This window comes from Phyllobates terribilis, unplaced genomic scaffold, assembly GCF_046119375.1.
Source record: "Phyllobates terribilis strain yellow unplaced genomic scaffold, ASM4611937v1 Scaffold_1__5_contigs__length_1240528914, whole genome shotgun sequence".
NCBI lineage: Eukaryota > Metazoa > Chordata > Amphibia > Anura > Dendrobatidae > Phyllobates > Phyllobates terribilis.
Genome location: NW_027362761.1, coordinates 591,718,358 through 591,741,647, shown reverse-complemented (window position 1 = coordinate 591,741,647; position 23,290 = coordinate 591,718,358). Strand labels below are relative to the sequence as shown.

Sequence of the window (23,290 nt, the reverse complement as noted above, 5' to 3'; positions counted from 1 at the left end):
ATCTCTGTTACATGATGATACCAGTAAGGAAGACATGGAGAAATACACTCCTTTGAACAAGCCTGACCAGACCCCCCATGATAGAGTCCAATTGAGAGATTTAGTTTAGGGTCAGTTGGGAGAACTCCATGTGTTATTTAGGGTAGGGCTCAATTATTTGGGGGCGTCCCATAAGGGGGCAGCTTCTAAGATAATTGGGTGAAGAAATCCACCTCCCCTCTCCCCACACATGGACAGTCTCAAAGGCCCCGAAGCAAGGGAAAGCTTAGTGTTTAGGGGGGAATGTCAGGGTCAGAAAGAATATATTTTTTTTTCCACTTTTATACGCTTTGCTTATGTACTAACCACCATTTTTGTGTCTTATAACTATAAGCTTTCCTTGCTACGTGTTACTCAGATCGAAACTTATGCTAAGATGGCGCCGGTATTCCTGACCAATTCACACCTCGGCCCCGCTGTTACATTTGTAATTCTGGTTAATATGGTTTTACATATGTCTTGCATTGGTGACCTGTGTTCATTCTTCTGTGGTGGAAACAAAGCTGAACTTTGGGATCCTGAAAAATGCACCTGAACCTCGGACCTCGTGCGGTTTATTCTCGTGCTTTCGTTGCACCGTGTCTTCAGGATTCGGCCGCTTGCTGCATCTCTGCTGCTTCCTGGATGTTTTGAAACACATTGTAAATGTGCAACTTCCTCTATGATAACTGTAATTCATATTCCCCCGGCGTGGCCGGCCGCTGGATACAGACCTATGGAGACGGGTAAGAGCTGCGACTTCCATAGAGTAAGGTTATTCTTTAGTCCTAGGATAGTATTTGCAATACGTAGTCACGGGATCTGTTTGGGCTTTGATCACACGTTGCTTTTGCTTTCTCCATCTGGAGAACTGTATTTCCTGGGATAAACCTCCCGATGGAAAGCGAATGACGTGTGCGTACAGGGGAATATGGTGGAGATATCCTCCCGTATATTCAGCTGTTACAATGTATCATCTTTATACATATCATTAAGATCAATAGAATCTGCATTTTACAATTTGCAACACGTGAGTTTAAGCACAATTTTATCTAATTTTCTTGTCACCTTCTGACCGTTTTGCATGTGGACCAACACTTGTGCCAAATAGTGGTGGTCCATAATAAGTCACTAAGGAGGACCTGTAACAGCAGGAGGCCACGGGCCAAGTCCATTCATACCGGTCACACAACTCTGAGGAGATTTCTAGTAAGCACGATTGACGGTAGAAGGCTCAATATTTCTTTTCTACACCTCCGCTGCGTAACAGCTTCTTTTATCACCCAATCATTGATCGATATGTAACATCCATGTTTTCACAAAGAAGAGTTGCAGCAGCTTGGGCCCTGTCCCGTCAAGTCTTAAGTTACAGCTGCTGAAAACGCTTCGAGAGGGTGAGCGCTGCACAAAAACTTCCAAGGAGAAGAAAAGAAAATGTGTCGGTGCCGCTCATCTCTATGTAATCAGAATGTGATTATTGTACAAATGTTAATGACGGATCAATAATATGTCTGGAAGAGAAGATCAATAAGTGCATTGATTTCTCGTTAAGATGTACAATAGACCTCTTGCTCAACAATTTCTCGGTTACCTGCTGGATATTGAAATCCAATCTATAAAGTGTCTTTTCCAGCGGTGCACGCGCTACCTTGTGTCCTGCTTTTGCCACGTATTGGGTCAGCGTGGCCCCCAATCGGAAGCTCTCCTGAAACTCTCCTTCCAGTGGCTGCATGTATCAAAACGTTGTGGGGTTTCACTCGAGTCTGCATCCCTCGTATCCGCACATCAGACAGTTCTGTTTCGCTCTAAAAAGGCTTTTTCAGGAGGCACAAATGTTTGGATAGAATACTTTCAGACTCCATAGCCAAAGAGGGTGCTGTTCTCCAGAACTGTAAATATTCTCCGCCATCGCACCACTAGAAGAGGTTCCTGACTCTCTTCACAGAAGCGACACCAGTCTCCTCCGGCTTGGGATAGAGTCACACGACCGTTTTCTCCAAATATGAGAAAACCAGTCCAATTCTGATCAGAGTAGCATCCGTTTTTCTCGGATGTGGAGAGAGGAAAAAAAAAAAAACATGTATCAACTGTCTCCATTCTGCTAGTTCGTGAAAATTGCACCGAAACCAGATGTCATTCAAGAGCAGTCTGATTTTTTTTTTTTTTATGGACCCGTAGACTGGCATTGCCGATTTTGATCCGACACTCGGAACAAAAGCAAACCTTTGCCAAGCCCTGTAGAATATCATTGGTATGAGTGCTATCCATGAAATCCGTATGTAGCACTCAACCGAGAAAGTCTGTTGCATACACAAGCCCGTATGGTGAGACGTAGGCTCATCACACCCCTCCGGGTCAACACCAGACCAATCTCCTGCAACGGAGAGACCTTTCTCTAGATTTCTCCCCTTGGTACTTCCGTCTCTAGTACCGGTACTGATAACTCAATGATGGTGGCCTGTTTGAACCATTAGGGAAGCGACCATAATAGCTCACTGTATTGAGTTTCACGTTCCAGCGTCAACATCCCTGAAGTAGACAACTGGGCAGTGGATATTCTAAGCCAAAAATGTCTGGATCTAGAGTATATTCTGAGATCTTCAGCTAGCTCTTATGTGACCTACAGTAGTGTTCAAAATAATAGTGTGTTCAAAAACATGAGTTAAGCACAAAATCTTTATACTAGTTATTTCCATGCATTGGGAACATTGCACACGGTTTTCTTATTCAAAACATGAGAAACGTATATAATTTTTTAACTACGTTACAGAAAATAACAAATAATGAACATTGGGCTGTTCTAAAAAGCAGTGTCTACATTTGTGTTTACAAACTCACAACATGTACTCATTTTTTGAGGATTTAGAATTCCTGTGAATCACTAACCTTATATTTTAGTTGTATAACCACAGTTTTTTTTAAAGCTGCTTCACATCTATGTTGCATAGAGTCAACTAACTTCTGGCACCTGTCAACCTTTATGCCAGTCCAGGATGCTTTGAGTACATCCCACAGTTTTTTGGCATTTGTTGGCTTTGCCTCAGAAACGGCATTTTTGATGTCACCCCACAAGTGTTCTATCACATTAAGGTCCGGATACTGGGCTGGCCACTCCATAACCTCAATTTTGTTGGACTGGAACCAAGATTGTGCTCGTTAACTGGTGTTTAGGGTCGTTGCCTTGATGAAACACCCATTTCAAGGGGATATCCTCCTCTGCATAAGGCAACATGACCTCTTCAAGTATTTTAATATATGCAAACTGTTCCATGATCCCTGGTATGCAGTAAATAGGTCCGGCCCCATAGTAAGAGAAACATGCCCATATCATGATGCTTGCACCACCATGCTTCACTGTCTTCAGAGTGTACTGTGGCTTGAATGCAGAGTTTGGGGGTCGTCTGATGAACTGTCTGCGGCCCTTGGACCCAAAAAGAACAATTTTACTTTCATCAGTCCACAAAATGTTTCTCCATTTCTCTTTAGGCCAGTTGATGTGTTCTTTGTATCCGCTTCAGTACATGTCTTTTTTTAACAGTGGTACTTCTTACTAAGAGATTAGCTTCACACAGGCGTCTTCTAACTGTCACAGTACTCACAGGTAACTTGAGACTTGAATTTGATCATCCTGGGGCTGGTCATTGGCTGAGCCTTTGCCATTCTGGCTATTCTTCCATCCATTTGAATGGTAGTCTTCTGTTTTCTTCCAAGTCTCTCTGGTTTTGCTTTCCATTTTAAAGCATTGGAGATCATTTTAGCTGAACAGCCGATCATTGTCTGCGCTTCTTTATAAGTTTTACCCTCTCCAATCAACTTTTTGATCAAAGTACGCTGGCTGTTGTCGTTGCCACATAATGTGGGACTGTTCTTCTGAACAATGTCTCGAACGACCCATATTTCTCAGTCTTTCAAGGAGAAATGCATGTACAACATGTGCTGGCTTTGCACTTAAATAATGGCCACCTGATTCACACCTGTTTCTTCACAGAATGATTGACCTCACTAATTGAACTCCACACTGCTATTATTTTAAGCAACCCCCCTTTCAATTAATTATTCAAATACACAGACTTAAAAACATGAATGCGGAGTCTGGTGGTTTTCTTAGAATCTACTGCACCAACTGGTAAATGTTTTGACATGTCGTAATATAATTTATACCAAAAACAGTGATTAATCTGGTTAGTCATATCGGACTGCTATTTATTTCCTTTCCATCTAATCTAAACCTATTTCCCCAGGTACCGAGACCAACAGATCTTTGCAGAGGATGCATAGGTCCCTCTGTGCTCAGAGGTCTCTGCTCTCTCTCTTCTGGACATTTCCCCTTCTCTACGTTCTAAAGTGGGTCAAGGTGGAGGACAAATACAGCCTCGTGCTGCTTTCTCTGAGGTTGGTACTCCGACCTTATCCACTTTGTAGCATTGCATCATGAAATCCGAAGGTTTTACTGACACTGTCATCTAAACCATACTCAAGCCTTATTTTGCCGAGGTTTATCACCACATTGTCAAGTCTTCCTTTCGTTGATGTGATCAGTATCACTTTCCATGTTTTTTCTTTTCCAAGAATTTTCTTTTATATCCAGTCTAGTTGGATGTGAGTCCAATTTTGGCTTCTATTACGGGACAGGTTTTTGCCCTTTCCATTCGCACTCTTCCTCCAGGGGGTGGCACATTGGACTTCTCTTTCGATGCATCTAGTGGAACATTTTAACCCCCAATTTGGTCCTATATTCGCTTGAGGATTTGAGCCCCTTCTTGGTGCCTCTCCTGGAATATACCATTTCTGGTGGCAATAACTTCCATTTCCAGGGCTTCTGAGCTTGCTGCAATCACTTGCATGTCTATTCCTTGGTCTCCATCAGGACATGGCATGGTGGTCTTACGCTTCATGCTATACTCTGTCTCAAAGGTGGTCTTAGCTTTCCACCTAAAAGAGGACATCGTTCACTCTTCATTTCTCCAACAGTTGTACTTCCGGCATTCTGGTTCTTTCTTTGTGATCCTTGATGGGCATCGACAGGGCCTACTGTCCTCCCAAGATGATCATTTCCAGGCGCAATAGGTCTGATTGTGAAAGTTTACAGGGTCAAGAGAAAAGCCTGGCCATTTTGGGCATCTGCTCTTTCTGCAAGGGTAGTTGAGGCATGTCAAGTGGTCAATCCTCCATTTCACAAGTCTGCAAGGCTGGCACCTAGGACTCTGTTCATACTTTCGCCAGGTCCTTCAAGATTGTTACTATGGCCTCTGCCAGCATCAGATCATGGCATTGAGGGGCTCCAGGTCGCTGTCTGCCAGGTGGTCTGCATGGTCAGCTATGGATATTGCCCACCCTCTGGGACATCCCATGGTACTGTGTATCTGCTGCTACCCTCTTAATGCCGGGCCACAGCTTCAGAGCCGTCCCCCTGTCTCACCGGACCCCGGTGCATCTGAAGCAACAGCATGTGTGTCCCCTTCAGAACCCCCAATCCAGACAGAGCCTGTGATGACAAGCAAAGTTTTGGAGAACTCTGGATACAAACATCTGATCTCAGCAAATAAATGTTTTGTTTAAGACGCAATACAATTTCTATGTTCATTTCTCATGGTTTTGAAGATCTTTGATTGCTGTCCCTTTAGTAGGAACCTTTATCATGTACAACCGGTTGTTCTGCTGAAACTATAGGATCACCCACCTATCTGACCCCCTTTACGATGCAGTAATAATGCCTTTCTCGTTTCTCCGGTAGTGTCCTGTTGGATGATGATGATGATGATGATGATCTGCTTCTGGCCGCAGCTCTTCGTATTATCGGCAGCGCAAATAACAGGTACCTATGTAATAATATATGATTAGCAATGTCTGCATCCCCCCAATGCATGATCAACAGGATGGAGCAAAGGTGGAATTGGGGAAGACACCCAAGTTAATAGAGGGGTACTCATCTTGGACTGGTGTGGCAATAAAACAAGTAACAAGTGCAAGAAACTAAAGCAAAACCTAAAAACTGACCCAGCACACATGTTAGTGTAAGGACAATGTGTTAGGGGAACCTTGTCTATATACTGTAGCTTCTCACGGGCAGGTGCCAAACACTCAGGTCCAGGTCCTGCTCTGCCACCGTCTGCTTTGAGGCTGGCACATAGCTAGGTGAGATACTTGAGTTATCAACCTTCCCAGTTGGGGGCACCTTGTCGTGGTGGGATGACTTTTACGTTTTTTTGATCAAAAAAGTGTCAACTAAGCTCCCTATGTTATTTACACGTGTTACTACTATTTATTAACTTACTGCAGGTTATTGATTTTATTCTAGGTTTGGCCTTTTATTTTTTCTTAAGCCTGGAAAGCAGCAATTATCATAGTTATCTAATAATCTCATAATATCTCATTTTTATAGTGAAAATGGATCCTCCTGAGATTCTGTCATTGAAACCGAATCCAGAAAAGGACCCATCGTTCTTACTAATATCATGGAGAAGACCGACCCTGGCGCCTGATGAGCTAGATGTAAACTGCAGCCTACGGTACAAACAGCTACAGGATGATCAGTGGGTCAGTATCACAAAGACTAATAGATATTCTGTACAAAAGGGAGAATTGAAGATGTACAGTCACCTCTGATACCCATGTACTGATCCTGAGTTACATCCTGTATTATACCCCAGAGCTGCACTCACTATTCTGCTGGTGTGGTCACTGTGTACATACATTACATTACTGATCCTGAGTTACATCCTGTATTATACTCCAGAGCTGCACTCACTATTCTGCTGGTGCAGTCACTGTGTACATACATTACATTACTGATCCTGAGTTACATCCTGTATTATACTCCAGAGCTGCACTCACTATTCTGCTGGTGCAGTCACTGTGTACATACATTACATTACTGATCCTGAGTTACATCCTGTATTATACCCCAGAGCTGCGCTCACTATTCTGCTGGTGCAGTCACTGTGTACATACATTACATTACTGATCCTGTACTGATCCTGAGTTACATCCTGTATTATACCCCAGAGCTGCACTCACTATTCTGCTGGTGCCGTCACTGTGTACATACATTACATTACTGATCCTGAGTTACATCCTGTATTATACTCCAGAGCTGCACTCACTATTCTGCTGGTGCCGTCACTGTGTACATACATTACATTACTGATCCTGAGTTACATCCTGTATTATACTCCAGAGCTGCACTCACTATTCTGCTGGTGCAGTCACTGTGTACATACATTACATTACTGATCCTGAGTTACATCCTGTATTATACTCCAGAGCTGCACTCACTATTCTGCTGGTGCCGTCACTGTGTACATACATTACATTACTGATCCTGAGTTACATCCTGTATTATACTCCAGAGCTGCACTCACTATTCTGCTGGTGCAGTCACTGTGTACATACATTACATTACTGATCCTGAGTTACCTCCTGTATTATACTCCAGAGCTGCACTCACTATTCTGCTGGTGCAGTCACTTATGTACATACATTACATTACTGATCCTGAGTTACATCCTGTATTATACCCCAGAGCTGCGCTCACTATTCTGCTGGTGCAGTCACTGTGTACATACATTGCATTACTGATCGTGTACTGATCCTGAGTTACATCCTGTATTATACCCCAGAGCTGCACTCACTATTCTGCTGGTGCTGTCACTGTGTACATACATTACATTACTGATCCTGAGTTACATCCTGTATTATACTCCAGAGCTGCACTCACTATTCTGCTGGTGCAGTCACTGTGTACATACATTACATTACTGATCCTGAGTTACCTCCTGTATTATACTCCAGAGCTGCACTCACTATTCTGCTGGTGCAGTCACTTATGTACATACATTACATTACTGATCCTGAGTTACATCCTGTATTATACCCCAGAGCTGCGCTCACTATTCTGCTGGTGCAGTCACTGTGTGCATACATTACATTACTGATCCTGAGTTACATCCTGTATTATACCCCAGAGCTGCACTCACTATTCTGCTGGTGGAGTTAGTGCAGGGAGCTATTTTGAAGTCAATATACCGTTTGTTTCTCCTCTCAGGACTACACCCCTGACCTGTACATGGGGAAAGAGAAGGAGATGAGCTACAGTCTCAGCGGACTCCTTCCCTACACGGAGTATGTGGCCGCTGTGCGGTGCATTGGGAGTGAGTGGAGCGCTGCACTCACGGGAAGGACACCGGAAAAAGGTACGTTGTTGCAGGGGCCCATGATAGCAGTTTGGTTTGTGGTCAAGCCTCAGTAGTTTGGGACTGTAATATAAGACAGCGCAATACCTGTGACCAGCATACCAAGTGTTATGGATTTTGAAGTCTAAGACGTTGGATGGCAGCAATATATGAAGTGAGTTATAATAACGATGTGTATGTGTGTGATGGTAAAAGTATGAATTTTTGTTCTTGTGTGAATGTAGTCATTGTGCTTCCATGTATCTACAGCTTTCCATCTAGTACCATATCTATGCACTAATTTTGTTCTGTTCCTGTGTATGTACTAAATGTATATGCAGCTTGTGCCTTCGAGACAGTAACAGGATAGACATGAAAATTACTAGGCTTTGAGCCTGCATTACCAGAGAACCAAGCTTATTCAATATAGTATCACAGCCAAGTTTATTACATAGATAAAATACTAGGGCCAAGTTTACTGCATAGATACAGTACCAGGACCAGCATAGTCACAGTATATGAGCCAAGCCTAGTGCATAGATATGCTACTTCAAGCAAAACTAGTGCACAAATACAGCACCAGTACCAGGCAATATAGATATTTTACCAAAATCAATCTTGCTAAAAAATATTATACCGGAACCAACCTTTCTACTTAGATATTGTACAGTAACAAATCCAAGTTTACTTTGTAGATTCAGTACCAGACCCAAGTTTACTACATAAGTACTGTAGCAGAACCAAGCTTATTATGTAAATCCCGTACTAGAACTAAGCTAACTATACAGATACAGTGAGTACATAGAAACAGTACTTGAACTAAGCCTACTACATAGATACAGTAACCAATCTAAGCCTACTTCATAAATACAGTACCCACTCTAAGCCTATTTCATAAATGCAGTACCAGAATCCACCTTACTACATTAATACTGTACTAGAACCAAGTTTAGTAAATATAAATAAAACGAGAACCAAGGATACTGCAAAGATACCGTACTAGAACTAAACCTACTACCTAGGTACAGTAGCAAACCCAGTGCTACTACACAAATATAGTACTAAAACCAAACTGAGTAAATAAGAACGGTACCAGAACCAAGCCTACTATATACAACAACCGATCCAAGCCTACTACACAAATACAGTATCCAAGCCTACTACATAGATTCAGAAACAAAACCAAGCTTACAACATTGATATAGTACTGGAACTAGGCTCAGTGAATAAAAACAGTACCAGAAATAAATCTTACTATACAGATACAAGATTAGAAGCTAGCTTAATAAATAAATATAGATCTATGGTGCGGAAGTCCAATTCCATTCATCCTATTAAGTATTTCTGAGCGTCTTGTGCTTAGGATTCTTATCTCTTTGCCAAACAAATGATTAAAAGGAGTTTCTCATGGTCTGGAGGAGCTGTCCTGTCCTGCATTATACAAAAATAGTGGAACTTATGATTGACGTTCTAGAAGCGGGTTATTCCATGCAGCTCATTGGAGGGCATCCATGTGTATTCGATGGCTGACAAAGCTCTCCTAATCCCTTCTAGGGGTAAATCCTGATGTCAGGTTCCCTTGTAGACTTTAGCTCCTTTTTCACTATTTTTGTATTTGTTTTGCAGATATTCATGCAGCGATACAAGGTGCCAGAATATTTCCAAAAATGGAGTTTGTACTGAAAGGGTCTAGCGTGACTCTTCACTGTAAGTTGAGCACCTCGGGTTTTATAGATGATGTGTACTGGAGGCTAAGCCCGGTCGTGGCTACAGGACCACCGGTCTGTGGGATTGTCAATGCTACAGTCAGTACGATCACCATACCCAGCCTGTCTGCTGACAGTATGGAGGTGACATGTGGGATCCGGACACCCAGCGAGCAGAACCTGGACCGACAAACTATAACGAGTGGATGTGAGTAATATGTGACCCAGTTATTGTATAAAAAAGTCCACACACCCTTGATAAATGACAGGTTTTTGTTATGAAAAAAAAAATCCTGCTAACAAGAATCATTTCAGAACTTTTTCCCTCTTTAATGTCGACCATAATCTGTACAAAAGTATAATCCTCTTCATCTTCAGCATTTTAGCAGAGGCATGAAGGTTTTCTTGCAAAATCGATTGATATTTGGACTGTTCATAATTCCCTCCGCCTTCACTAGAGCCCCAGTTCCAGCTGATCAAAAAAAAAAAAACTAAACAAACATAATGCTGCCCCACCATTCCTCACTGTAGGGATGGTGATCTTTTGGTGATGTGCAATGTCGGCTTTACACCTTTTGCAATGATGACCAAAAAGTTCCATCTTGGTCTCATCTGACGTAACACATTCCCTACATGTTTCTGGCTGACTTGTTGGATGTTTTGGTTTTACCTTGGATGTTTTTCTTTGTAAGAAAGGCTCCCATCTTGCCACCTCATCCCCACAGGCCGGCTATATGAAGAATATGGAAAATTATTGTTACATGCAGAACATAACCAGGACAGGCCAAAAATTTCTTCGGACTCTTTGCAGCCTCTAGGACCTCTTTTCTTCTTGTCTTTTCATCAATTTTTGAGGGTTGTCCAGTTCTGACTCTCTATCAGCCTATATTACCGGGAGAAACAAACAGACATCATATCCAGCCTATATTACTGGGAGAGACACACAGACCTCACATCCAGCCTATATTACTGGGAGAGACACACAGACCTCACATCCAGCCTATTTTACTGGGAGAGACACACAGACCTCACATCCAGCCTATATTACTGGGAGAGACACACAGACCTCACATCCAGCCTATTTTACTGGGAGAGACACACAGACCTCACATCCAGTCTATATTACCGGGAGAGACACACAGACATCCTATCCAGCCTATATTTCTGCTAGACACACAGACCTGACATACAGCCTATATTACTGAAGGAAGTCACAGCTTGTATCCAGCCTATATTAATGGGAGAAATACTCCGCCCACGACTGTTAACCTGTTAAAACCCCCTGTCAATCTCTGCTAGCTGGATTTAACACGCTCTGGCGAGGCACGCATCATTCCACGCTCCCATCGGAACGCCCGTGCCGTGATCGTGGGGCACCATTGGGTCATGACAGCTGGAGGTCTGCTGATGACCCCCTTGCCTGTCATTGGGAATCTCCTGTGAATGCCGGTTTGTTGCCGGCGTTCAAAAGCCCTGCTATGTGTAGCCCAAGCGATCGGATGATCGCAACTTCAAGTCTTCTAAGGGGACTATTGAAGCAAGTAAAAAGTGAAAAAATAAAGTTTTTAAAAAATATGAAAAAAAATATTTTCTAAAAGAAAAAACACAAAAATAAATTTTTTAAAAATATGAAAAAAAAATTCTAAAAGAAAAAACACAAAAATAAAGTTTTTAAAAATCTGCTAAAAATTATTTTCTAAAAGAAAGAACACAAAAATAAAGTTTTTAAAAATATGAAAAAAAATATTTTCTAAAAGAAAAAACACAAAAATAAAAGTTTTTAAAAATATGAAAAAATATATTCTAAAAGCAAAAACACAAAAATAAAGTTTTTAAAAATATGAAAAAAATATTTTCTAAAAGCAAAAACACAAAAATAAAGTTTTTAAAAATATGAAAAAAAATATTTTCTAAAAGAAAAAACACAAAAATAAAAGTTTTTAAAAATATGAAAAAAATATTTTCTAAAAGCAAAAACACAAAAATAAAGTTTTTAAAAATATGAAAAAAAATATTTTCTAAAAGCAAAAACACAAAAATAAAGTTTTTAAAAATATGAAAAAAAATATTTTCTAAAAGAAAAAACACAAAAATAAAGTTTTTAAAAATATGAAAAAATATATTCTAAAAGAAAAAACACAAAAATAAAGTTTTTAAAAATATGAAAAAAATATTTTCTAAAGGAAAAAACACAAAAATAAAGTTTTTAAAAATATGAAAAAAAATATTTTCTAAAAGAAAAAACACAAAAATAAAGTTTTTAAAAATATGAAAAAATATATTCTAAAAGAAAAAACACAAAAATAAAGTTTTTAAAAATATGAAAAAAATATTTTCTAAAGGAAAAAACACAAAAATAATGTTTTTAAAAATATGAAAAAAAATATTTTCTAAAAGAAAAAACACAAGTTCAAATCACCCCCCTTTTGCCCCATTGAAAATATAACAATTAAAAAATACACACATTTGTTATCGCTGCGTTCAGAAATGTCCGATCTATCAAAACAATAAAGTAAATGAATCCAATCGGTGAACGGCGTAATGAGAAAAAAAATCGAAACGCTAGAAATACATTTTTTGGTCGCCTAATAACTGCAATAAAATGCAATAGCAAGCGATCAAAACATTGTACCTACTCTAAAATGGTCTCGATAAAAACATCAGCTCAGGGCGCAAAAACATCAGCCCTCACCCGGCCCCAGATCTTGAAAAATGAAGATGTTACAGGTCCCGAAAAATGGGTGATAAACACAAAAACTTTTTTTTTGTACAAATTTCAGAATTTGTTTTCACCACTTAAATAAAAAAATAAACTATCCATGTTTGCTATCTGCGTACTCGAACAGACCCGGGGAGTGATATTACCAGGTCAGTTTTACCATGAAGCGAACATGGTAAATAAAAAAACACAAAAAAACAATTGTGCAATTGCTCTTTTTTTTGTCAATTTCACCCCACTTGGAATTTTTTCCCCGTTTGTTTCAATGGATCCACTTGCGTTTGTTGTTGTGATCTATATGCAAGTCGGAATCATTGGTCAAAATCTGTTAACTTATCTGGTAGGCTATGACAGTATAGGGTTTCTGGTCACATCCCTGGTGGTCTAGGGTTGGTGACGAGTTAAACAAAAAAAATTGTGAGACTGAGAAAAGGATCACATTTGTCTTAATACCACTTATTGTCAAATAATTCCCCTGGTGTGAACGCTCCCTAAAACTCACATTATACTTCACTTCATTTATGGCACGTGGACATGGCTGGCCGTATGCTCCACCACTAAGGGATTCTTTATCAAGTGTCAGTCAGATCTGATTATTTTATCTCCCTACAGATCCACCAGAAACTCCCAAAAATGTTTCCTGCATTTACTTCTACAAAAAAAATATCACGTGTAGCTGGATCCCCGGAAATGACCCCAAGATCCCCACAACCTTCCACCTGACTGTGTAAGTGTTACCACTCTGGGCTAAAATCTCTGTGCGGATACCCCACTGACCTCAATCGCTTTATGATCGTCAGGCTTAACGATCCCGAAAAGGAGTGTTCCTCAACCACAAACTCCTGCTTCTTCCTCGTCCCCGGAGATCAGCTCGGAAGGGAATATAATGTGGAGCTGCGGGTCCAGAATGGACTGGGCGAAGCAACTGGACAATTCACAGTGAAGGCAGCACAGATAGGTAATCTCATAGAATTTGGATTATGAGCTGGAAAATTTAGGAAGGGATAGGAGGGGGATGCAGCTGCAGTTTCTCATTCTGTGTTTTAGTGGACGAGCTGTAGGAGGGAGTAGACATCTGGTTGGTCAGAGACTCCTCTAACCTCCTAATACAGCAGCTGACGATTCCCCCATGGCTCAACTTGGCAACCAACTGATGAGGAAATCCTTATTGGAGCCGCAGAAATTGAGGGATGGTGGGGTTCATCTCATATACATTAGGTGACGGTCAGTGGACGGGCAGGGCCTAGCCGCACAGGAACGGAACAGAATCAGTAATATTGTCCAGTGTTTTACAAATGTTTTATTAATCTTCAGTTATTTGTTACATTTGTCTCTTTTTTTTTTTACCTAATTCTTTTAGTGAAAATGGATCCTCCTGAGATTTTGTCTTTGCGACCAAATCCATCTAAAGACCCATCGTTCTTACTAATATCATGGAGAAGACCGACCCTGGCGCCTGACGAGCTAGATGTGTACTGCAGCCTTTGGTACAAGCAGCTACAGGATGATCAGTGGGTCAGTACCACAAAGACTAATAGATATTCTGTACAATATGGAGACTAGAGGATGTACAGTCACCTCTGATACCCATGTACTGAATCCTGTACTAATGCTGAGTTATATGAGGTGTTATACTCCAGAGCTGCACTCACTATTCTGCTGGTGCAGTCACTGTGTACATACATTACATTACTGATCCTGAGTTACCTCCTGTATTATACTCCAGAGCTGCACTCACTATTCTGCTGGTGCAGTCACTGTGTACATACATTACATTACTGATCCTGAGTTACATCCTGTATTATACTCCAGAGCTGCACTCACTATTCTGCTGGTGGAGTTAGTGCAGGGAGCTATTTTGAAGTCAATATACCGTCTGTTTCTCCTCTCAGGACTACACCCCTGACCTGTACATGGGGAAAGAGAAGGAGATGAGCTACAGTCTCAGCGGACTCCTTCCCTACACGGAGTATGTGGCCGCTGTGCGGTGCATTGGGAGCAGCGGTCAGCTGTTATGGAGTGAGTGGAGCGCTGCACTCACGGGAAGGACACCGGAAAAAGGTACGTTGTTGCAGGGGCCCATGATAGCAGTTTGCCTCTGATCATGGCATAATAGCTTGTGACTGTATATATATACATATATATTTATGTAATATTGGTGACCTGCTCTGTCAAGTATTTTAACCCCTTCATGACCGGAGCATTTTCCATTTTTGAGTTTTCGTTTTTTGCTTCCCTTCTTCCCAGAGCCATAGCCTTTTTATTTTTCGGTCAATATGGCCATGTGAGGGCTTATTTTTTGCGGGACGAATTGTTCTTTTAAATGCCATTACTAGTTTTACCATATCTTGTGCTGGAAAACGGGAAAAAAAATCCAAGTGCAGTGAAATTGCAAAAAAAATGCAATTCAACAGTTGTTTGTTTTTGGGTTTTTTTTCTTTCCACGTTCACTGAATGCTAAAACTGAGCTGCCATTATGATTCTCCAGGCCATTACAAGTTCATAGACACCAAGCATGTATAGGTTCTTTTTTATTTGGGTGGTGAAAAAAAATTCCAAAGTTTGCTAAAAAAAAAAAAAAAAATGGCGCCATTTTCCGAGACCCGTAGCGTCTCCATTTTTCGGGATCTGGGGCCAGGTGAGGGCTTATTTTTTGCGCGCCATGCTGATATTTTTATTGATACCATTTTGGTGTAAATCCGATGTTTTGATCGCCCGTTATTGCATTTTATTGCAATGTTACGGCGACCAAAAAAACATAATTCTGGCGTTTGGAATCTTTTTTTCTCGTTACGCCGTTTACCGATCGGATTAATTCTTTTTTTATAGAGATAGATCGGGCGATTCTGAATGCGGCGATACCAAATATGTGTATGTGGGGTTTATTTTTTATTATTTTATTTTGAATGGGGCAAAAGGGGGGTGATTTTAAACTTTTATATTTTTTTTATATTTTTAAAAACGTTTTTTTTAAACTTTTTGCTTGTTTCTATAGTCTCCATAGGAGACTAGAAGCAGCAACTGTCCGATCTCCTCTGCTACATATAGGTGATCAGCAGATCACCTGTATGTAGCAGAAATGCTCCTGTGCTATGAGCGTCGACCACTAGGTGGCGCTCATAGCAATCTTTACATGACAACCACTGGGGTCTGCTGCAGACCCAGGGTTGTCATGCCCACCCATCAGTGACCCGAGATCACGTGACGGGGTCACCGATGGGCTGGGTAAGTGACGCGCTTCCGGCACGGCGCTGTTAAATGCTGCTGTCAGACATTGACTAGTTGAGTTGAGATTGACATTTAACTAGATAACAGCCGCGGGTGGATGGCGATTCCACCTGCGGCTGTTGCGGGCACATGTCAGCTGTAATAATCATCTGACATGTGCCCGGTTCAGTGCAGGCTCAGCGCCGGAGCCCCTGCTGAACCGGCCTTTCTGACGTGGTGGGTACTATTACTGACCACGTCGGAAAGAGGTTAAACGCTATATAGCAGAAATTTGAAGTTAGTCATAGTAATGGTGTGTGTGATGGTAAAATATGTATTTTTGTTCTTGTGTGAATGTAGTCAATATGTTTGTGTCTATGCACTATCTAAGCATGCACCTTAAAAGGTGACTAGACAGTACCAGAACCAAGATTGCTAGGTACAGTACCAGGACCTAGCTTACTACATAGATACAGTACCAGAACCAAGATTAATGCTAAGATACAGTACTAGGGAGGTCTTCAAGGAATATTACATGGCACTGTACAATTCAAGAGTACGGGACACGGAGGGGGCCGTAGAGGAATTTTTGGAAGGCATCTCACTGTCTAAATTGTCTGAGGAAGATAGGATGAGGTTGGATGAACCTGTGAGTGTGGAGGAGGTGGAATGTGCAATTCTGTCTATGCCCAATAACAAATCACCGGGTGCTGATGGTCTACCTGGGGAGGTGTACAGGGAGCTGGTGGAACTGCTAGCTCCAAAATTGAAATCTGTGTTTGATGAGGCTTTGGTGAAGGGGGCGTTACCGAGATCAATGGAGGAAGCGGTGATAGTGGTTCTGCCAAGGGAGGGGAAAGACCCCATGGATGCGGAGTCGTATAGGCCCATATCGTTGTTGACAACGGATGTCAAAATACTCGCTAAGATCCTGGCCACCCGGCTCACCGGGGTTGCGCATACTGTTATTCACGAGGACCAGTCGGGCTTTATGCCCAACCGCTCCACGGCTGTTAACTTGAGAAGATTATTTCTTAATATGCAGCTGCCTGCTGATAATGGTGGCGGGAGAATAGTGATGTCATTGGACGCTAGAAAAGCATTTGATAGCGTGGAATGGAAATATTTATGGAAAATCATGGAAATAATGGGATTTGGCCCCGCATTCATGGCCTGGGTGAAGTTATTGTACTCATCCCCAAGGGCGGTAGTTAAGGTGAATGGTGAACGGTCCGGGATGTTTGACTTACATAGGGGCACAAGGCAGGGGTGCCCGCTGTCCCCGCTATTGTTTGCGGTGGCAGTGGAGCCCCTGGCGGCCAAAATAAGAGCTGAGAGAGGAGTGGTCGGATTTAAATTTGGGAGGCTGGAAGAAAAAATATCACTGTATGCCGATGACATCCTGTTATTTCTGGAAAATGCAGGAGAGACATTGGGGTGCACGATGGATGTAATTAAACACTTTGGGAGCATTTCGGGACTGGAGATAAACTGGCACAAGTCTTATGTCATGGCTGTAGATAGACCAATAAAAGCGGAGGAGATAGATGAGAGGGGGAAGCAGCTCCAGCTGGTTTCACAATTTAAATACCTTGGGATATGGGTGGCGCTTCCATTGACACGATTCACGGATCTGAATTTAGTTCCTCTGCTAGAGAAATTTAAAAAGAAAATAGGCGCATGGTGCCAATTGGCTTTGACGGTGACGGGTAGAACTAACCTGATTAAGATGGTCCTTATGCCACAACTAATGTACGTTTTGCACAACTCACCGATATGGCTACCAAAAAAACGGTTTCAGGGTATTGATTCTATCTTCAGATCCTTGATATGGGGCAAGAGGCAGGCAAGGATTAAATTGGGAACGCTGCAAAATGGGAAGGAGGAGGGAGGATTGGCCGCACCCAATCCCTGGGTCTATTTCTTGGCAGTACAAGGCCAGCATGTCAGGGGATGGAGAGAACCCGATTGTGGAGGGGCAGCTTGCCGGGTGCTGGTACATGTGTCGGGGAGACGCCCACTGGTCCAGGCGTTAGAGGATGGTACCTTTAAGAAATTGGGAGCAATATATCCTACCTTAGGCTTGACTCAGAAGGTATGGGACACTATTAAAAAGATCAGGGGGGTGGACGGGCTGACTAAGTACTCACCGGTGTTGGGCAATGAACATCTGCCGGAACTTAATAAGCTGTGTCAAATGGGCAATTGGAAGGCGCAAGGAGTGAGATATGTGTGCCAGCTGCAGAGTGGAACGGACCTGAAGACCTTTGAGAAATTGAGAGAAGAATTTGATTTGCCTTTGGTATGGGGATTTCAATACTATAGGCTTCGACATGCTTGGAGGGCACAGTGTGGATTGGGAGCCATGACGGTTCAGGGTGACATTGTACTAGACTCTGTATGTATGAAGGGAGGGACGAGGGGAGTCATATCGAGCTTATATCATGACCTACTGCACTCCTATCTGGGGGGAAATCACTTCATTGCAAAGAGTAAATGAGAAAGGGAGGTGGGTACCCTCACAACAGAACAATGGGAGGCAATTCTAGAATATGTCCCGAAGATCTCTCTAAGCGAGCAGGCACGGATCTCCCAATTATACATAATACATAGGACATACAAAACACCGCTGCGCCTGTACAAGGCGGGCTTGAGGGGAGATTCCAGTTGCCCTAGATGTGGCACGGACCAGGCCGGACTGCTACACATGCTATGGTCATGCCCGCGGCTAGTGGCTTATTGGTTGGTCGTTGTTAACAAAATTGAGAGGGCTTATACGTGTACAATTGACAGAAACCCGGTGCTGTGTGTTTTGGGGGAGGTGGATGGAATACCTGTCTCAGAACATTACAAAGTGGCGATAGCGCGATTGCTCTATGTGGCACGCAAACTAATAGCACGAAAATGGACATATTCGGAACCCCCCACTAGGAGGGAATTTATTGCTCAGACACGTACGGTAATGCATTTAGAGGAAAGCATTTACAGGCGGAGGCATGGAGAGAGAACTTTTGGGAAAATATGGTCCACATGGATGGCGGTAATATGATTGTCAATGTTCCCAGGTATGCCCGGCATAAGGAGTATTGGCGGGAGTGGGGAGGGGGGAGAGGGTTTTAACTGTATTACTACACGTTATGTGAATTGTTATATGTATATTGATAACTGTTTGCTGTAAATTTTTGAAACCTAAATAAAAATAATTGGTTTAAAAAAAAAAAAGATACAGTACTAGAAGTAAGCCTAGTACATAGATACAGTACCAAAAACAAAGCCTAGTACATACAGTTCTAGACTCAAGCCTAGTATATAGATGCAGTATTAAAGCCAATCCAACTACATAGATACAGTACTAAAACCAAGCCTAGTACATGGGTACAGTATTAGAATTAAGCCTATTACATATACACAGTACTAGAGCAAAGCCTACTACATTGATATAGAACCAGAACCAAGTCTGCTACCTAGATACAATTCAATATGTAAAACATTTTGAAAATGAATCCACAGCGAAGAGAAGCGAAGCGAGAACAACTAGAAAATCTTTTTAAATAGATGGGACAGATATGATATAATCACTAATCCTATAGACCACATAGTATATAGATAAAATAATTGTGTAAAACCACCAAACTGGTAACCTCAAATTTATGCTGAATAACAAAATGCATCCAATCCTGAAAAATAATAAATATGCATAATGATCTAAAATATACCAGGAACATGGGATCTGAGCGCCCACATCATGTTCAAAATACACACTGGGAGAGATGGGTACCCAAATCTTCTGTTGCTGACCTGTTCCTTTTTACTGTTCTCTTCTATGTCGCTGTGTTTATTATTTCATTATTTTTCAGGTTTGAATTCACTTTCGTATTCAGCATAATTTACAATGGATTATTGCACTTCACACTTATTTGGGGACTATTTTTCCAGTTCTATGAATTGTTAAAAAAGATCATATTATTTATATTATAGTGAGAAATATCTGCGTCGTGTTCATGAGTAAAGTTACAGTGGGAAATATATGTATTTGATACTCTACCGATTTTGCAAGTTTTCCAACCTGCAAAGAATGGAGAGATCTGTAATTGCTATCGTAGGTCACTTCACCTGTAAGAGACAGAATCGAAAAAAGAATCCAGAAAATCACTTTGTATGATTGTTACATAATTAATTTGCATTTTATTGCATGAAATAAGTATTTGATACAATAGAAAAAAACAGAGCTTAATATTTGTTCCAGAAACCTTTGTTTGCAATTACAGAGGTCAGACGTTTCCTGTAGTTCTTGACCAGGTTTGCAGACACTGCAGCAGGGATTTTGGCCCCCTCCTCCATACAGATCTTCTCCAGATCTTTCAGGTTTCAGGACTGTCATTGGGCAACATTGAGTTTCAGCTCCCTCCAAAAATTTTCTATTGGGTTCAAGCCAGGACATTAATCGGAATTCTATCGTCTCCAGAATTGATCTGGAGACAACAATCCACAGAGGAGAAATGAAGGGGGGGGGGGGGGGACAAAACCCACACAATACCCTAAAAATATCTCATGTGTGATTGAAAAAGGGATCCATAACATATGCCCCAGTTTGTCCCCCCTCTTTCATATCTCCTCTGTGGATTGTCGTCTCCAGATCAATTCCGGCTCATATGGGACCCTACCTGGATTGAGTTAGGACTAGACTCCAACATACGGTGAGATTGTTCCTTTCTCATATATTATTGTCTATTGCGTCACCCTGAGTTAATATGGCTGTATCAATTGCCCTCTAAATTAAGCAGGTGACAACTGTGTTCCTTTGTGTGTTTTGTTGTTTTTTTTTTTACATTTTGTTGTCTTTTTGGACCAAATGGCTGTTTTAACTAATGCATTAAAAGTTTAATTTTAATTACACCTACTCCAGGACCTTGAAATGCTTATTAAGGAGCCACTCCTTAGTTGCTCTGGCGATACATGACCCCATCCATCCTTCAATATGGTGCAGTCGTCCTGTCCCCTTTGCAGAAAAGCACCCCCTAAGTATGATGTTTTCCCCACCATGATTCACGGTTGGGATGGTGTTCTTGGGGTTGTACTAATCCTTCTCCTTCCTTCAAACATGGCGAGTGGAGTTGATATCAAAAAGTTTTATTTTGGTCTCATCTGACCACATAACCTTCTCCCATGCCTCGTCTGTATCATGGCAAACTTCAAATGGGCCTGGACATGTGCTGGCTTGAGCAGGAGGACCTTGCGTGCCCTGCAGAATTTTAAACTATAACGGTGTAGTGTGTTACTACCGGTAATGTTTGAGACTGTGGTCCCAGCTCTCGTCAGGTCATTGACCAGGTCCTCCCATGTAGTTGTAGGCTGATTCATGACCTTTCTCAGAATCATCCTTACCCCACAAGGCGAGATTCTGCATGGAGCCCCAGACTGAGGAAGATTGTCAGTCATCTTGTGCTTCTTTCATTTTCTAATATTTGTGCCAGCAGTTGTTGCCTCCTCACCAAGCTGCTTGCCTATTGTCCTATAGCCCATCTCAGCCTGGTGCAGGTCTACAATTTTGTCCCTGGTGTCCTCAGACATCTCTTTAGTCTTGGCCATGGTGGAGAGGTTGGAGTGTGATTGATTATGTGGACAGGTGTCTTTTATACAGGTAACAAGTTCAAACAGGTGCAGTTAATACAGGTAATGAGTTCAGAGTAGGAGGGCTTCTTAAAGAAAAACTAACAGGTCTGTGAGAGCCAGAACTCTTGCTGGTTGGTAGGTGATCAAATACTTATTTCATGCCCATAATGTCCGTAAAGCGCTGTGGAATTAATGGTGCTATATAAGTGAGTAAAATAAATAAATGCAATAAAATGCAATTTAATTATTTAAAAATCATACAATGTGATTTTCTGTTTATTCTTTTTAGATTCTGTCTCCCACAGGTGAAGTGTACCTACGATAAAAATTACAGACCTAATAGTTTTGGTACCTAGATACGGTACCAAAGCAAAGCTTACTGTGTACTGAATCAGAACCAAGCTTTCTACATAGATATAATACCAGAAGCAAGCTTAATATGTACATATATCATATATATAGTAACAGAACCCAACCCAGTGCATAGATGAAGTAGTAGAACCAAGATTGCTACAAATATATAGTACCAGAACCAAGTTTCCTACATAGATACACTACCAGAGCCAAGCTTACTACTTTAGGTATTGTTTCAGAAACTAGCTTACTACACACACAATACCACAACCAAGCAAACTACATAGATATTGTTTCAGAACCTCTCTTATTACACAAAACCAAACATACTACATAGATATTGTACCAGACCCTAGCTTAGCACATAAATACAGTAACAGAACCAAACATAGTGTATTGCTCCATTACCAGAAGTAAGCCTAGTGCATAGATAGTCAGGGCTGCCACCAGGAATTTCAGAGCCCCATACTGGCATACTCCACCCCAGATCCGCCTCCACCCCTCGAACTTTCCAGAGTCCCACCAGCCACTCTTGGAAAAACTCCACTTCTGCACCACGTCCTCACCAATCACACATTAACAGTTTCCATTGAACCATATCACATATATAGCCAGCAGCTTTTGTTTTGGCCAAAAGATTTTTGAAGCTGCCACCTCGACAAGGTAGACTCTTCTGGCCGGGCCCTACTCTACTCTATCCTATTAAACATTTCTTATAATACCGAATACTCTTTTTAGATATATTTTTCTTTAAGGGAATGTGTCACATGCATTTTTTAAAAATGAAGAATAATACCAAATACAAGGGACAAATACCGGTACACCATGACCAGACCACATATTACCACCACATAGTGAACGAATAATGCCACATATAAGGGACAAATACCGCCACACCGTGACCAGCTTACATATTACCATGACATAGTGACCGAATAATACCACATACAAGGAACAAATACCGTCACAACATGACCAGACCACATATTACCCCCACATAGTGACCGAATAATGCCACATACAAGGAACAAATACCGCCACACCATGGTCGGACCACATATTGCCATGACATAGTGACCGAATAATACCACATACAAGGGACAAATACCGTCACAACATGACCAGACCACATATTACCCCCACATAGTGACCGAATAATACCACATACAAGGAACAAATACCGCCACACCATGGCCGGACCACATATTACCATGACAAAGTGACCAAATAATACCACATACAAGGAACAAATTCCGCCACACCATGGCTGGATCACATATTACTATGACATAGTGACTGACTACTACAATACTGATCATTAATAAAAAAAAAAAAAAAAATATTAATATTTCCATAATTGCTATTATACACAGGAACTTTGTACATAATGTACAATGTATAGTGTAAGTGTACAGGTAATACTGGGATTACCAGTGACATTATACACAGGACCTCTGTATATAGTGTCAATCTACAGGTAATACAGGGATCACCAGTGACAT

At 41.5% G+C, this 23,290-nt stretch overlaps 1 protein-coding gene across 1 annotated transcript in view; it reads left to right on the top strand.

Moving 5' to 3' along the window:
* Positions 1–685: 685 nt before the first annotated feature.
* The window catches only part of LOC141272167 (interleukin-31 receptor subunit alpha-like), a 67,339-nt gene continuing 44,734 nt past the window's right edge, over positions 686–23,290 (top strand). Inside the window, exons 1-9 of the mRNA XM_073682582.1 lie at positions 686–764; positions 5,753–5,833; positions 6,401–6,555; positions 8,063–8,210; positions 9,816–10,103; positions 13,227–13,341; positions 13,415–13,572; positions 13,975–14,129; positions 14,507–14,675. Of these exons, the coding sequence (XP_073538683.1) occupies positions 701–764; positions 5,753–5,833; positions 6,401–6,555; positions 8,063–8,210; positions 9,816–10,103; positions 13,227–13,341; positions 13,415–13,572; positions 13,975–14,129; positions 14,507–14,675 (1,333 nt within the window). The 5' untranslated portion in view covers positions 686–700. The remainder of the gene's footprint in view (positions 765–5,752; positions 5,834–6,400; positions 6,556–8,062; positions 8,211–9,815; positions 10,104–13,226; positions 13,342–13,414; positions 13,573–13,974; positions 14,130–14,506; positions 14,676–23,290) is intronic.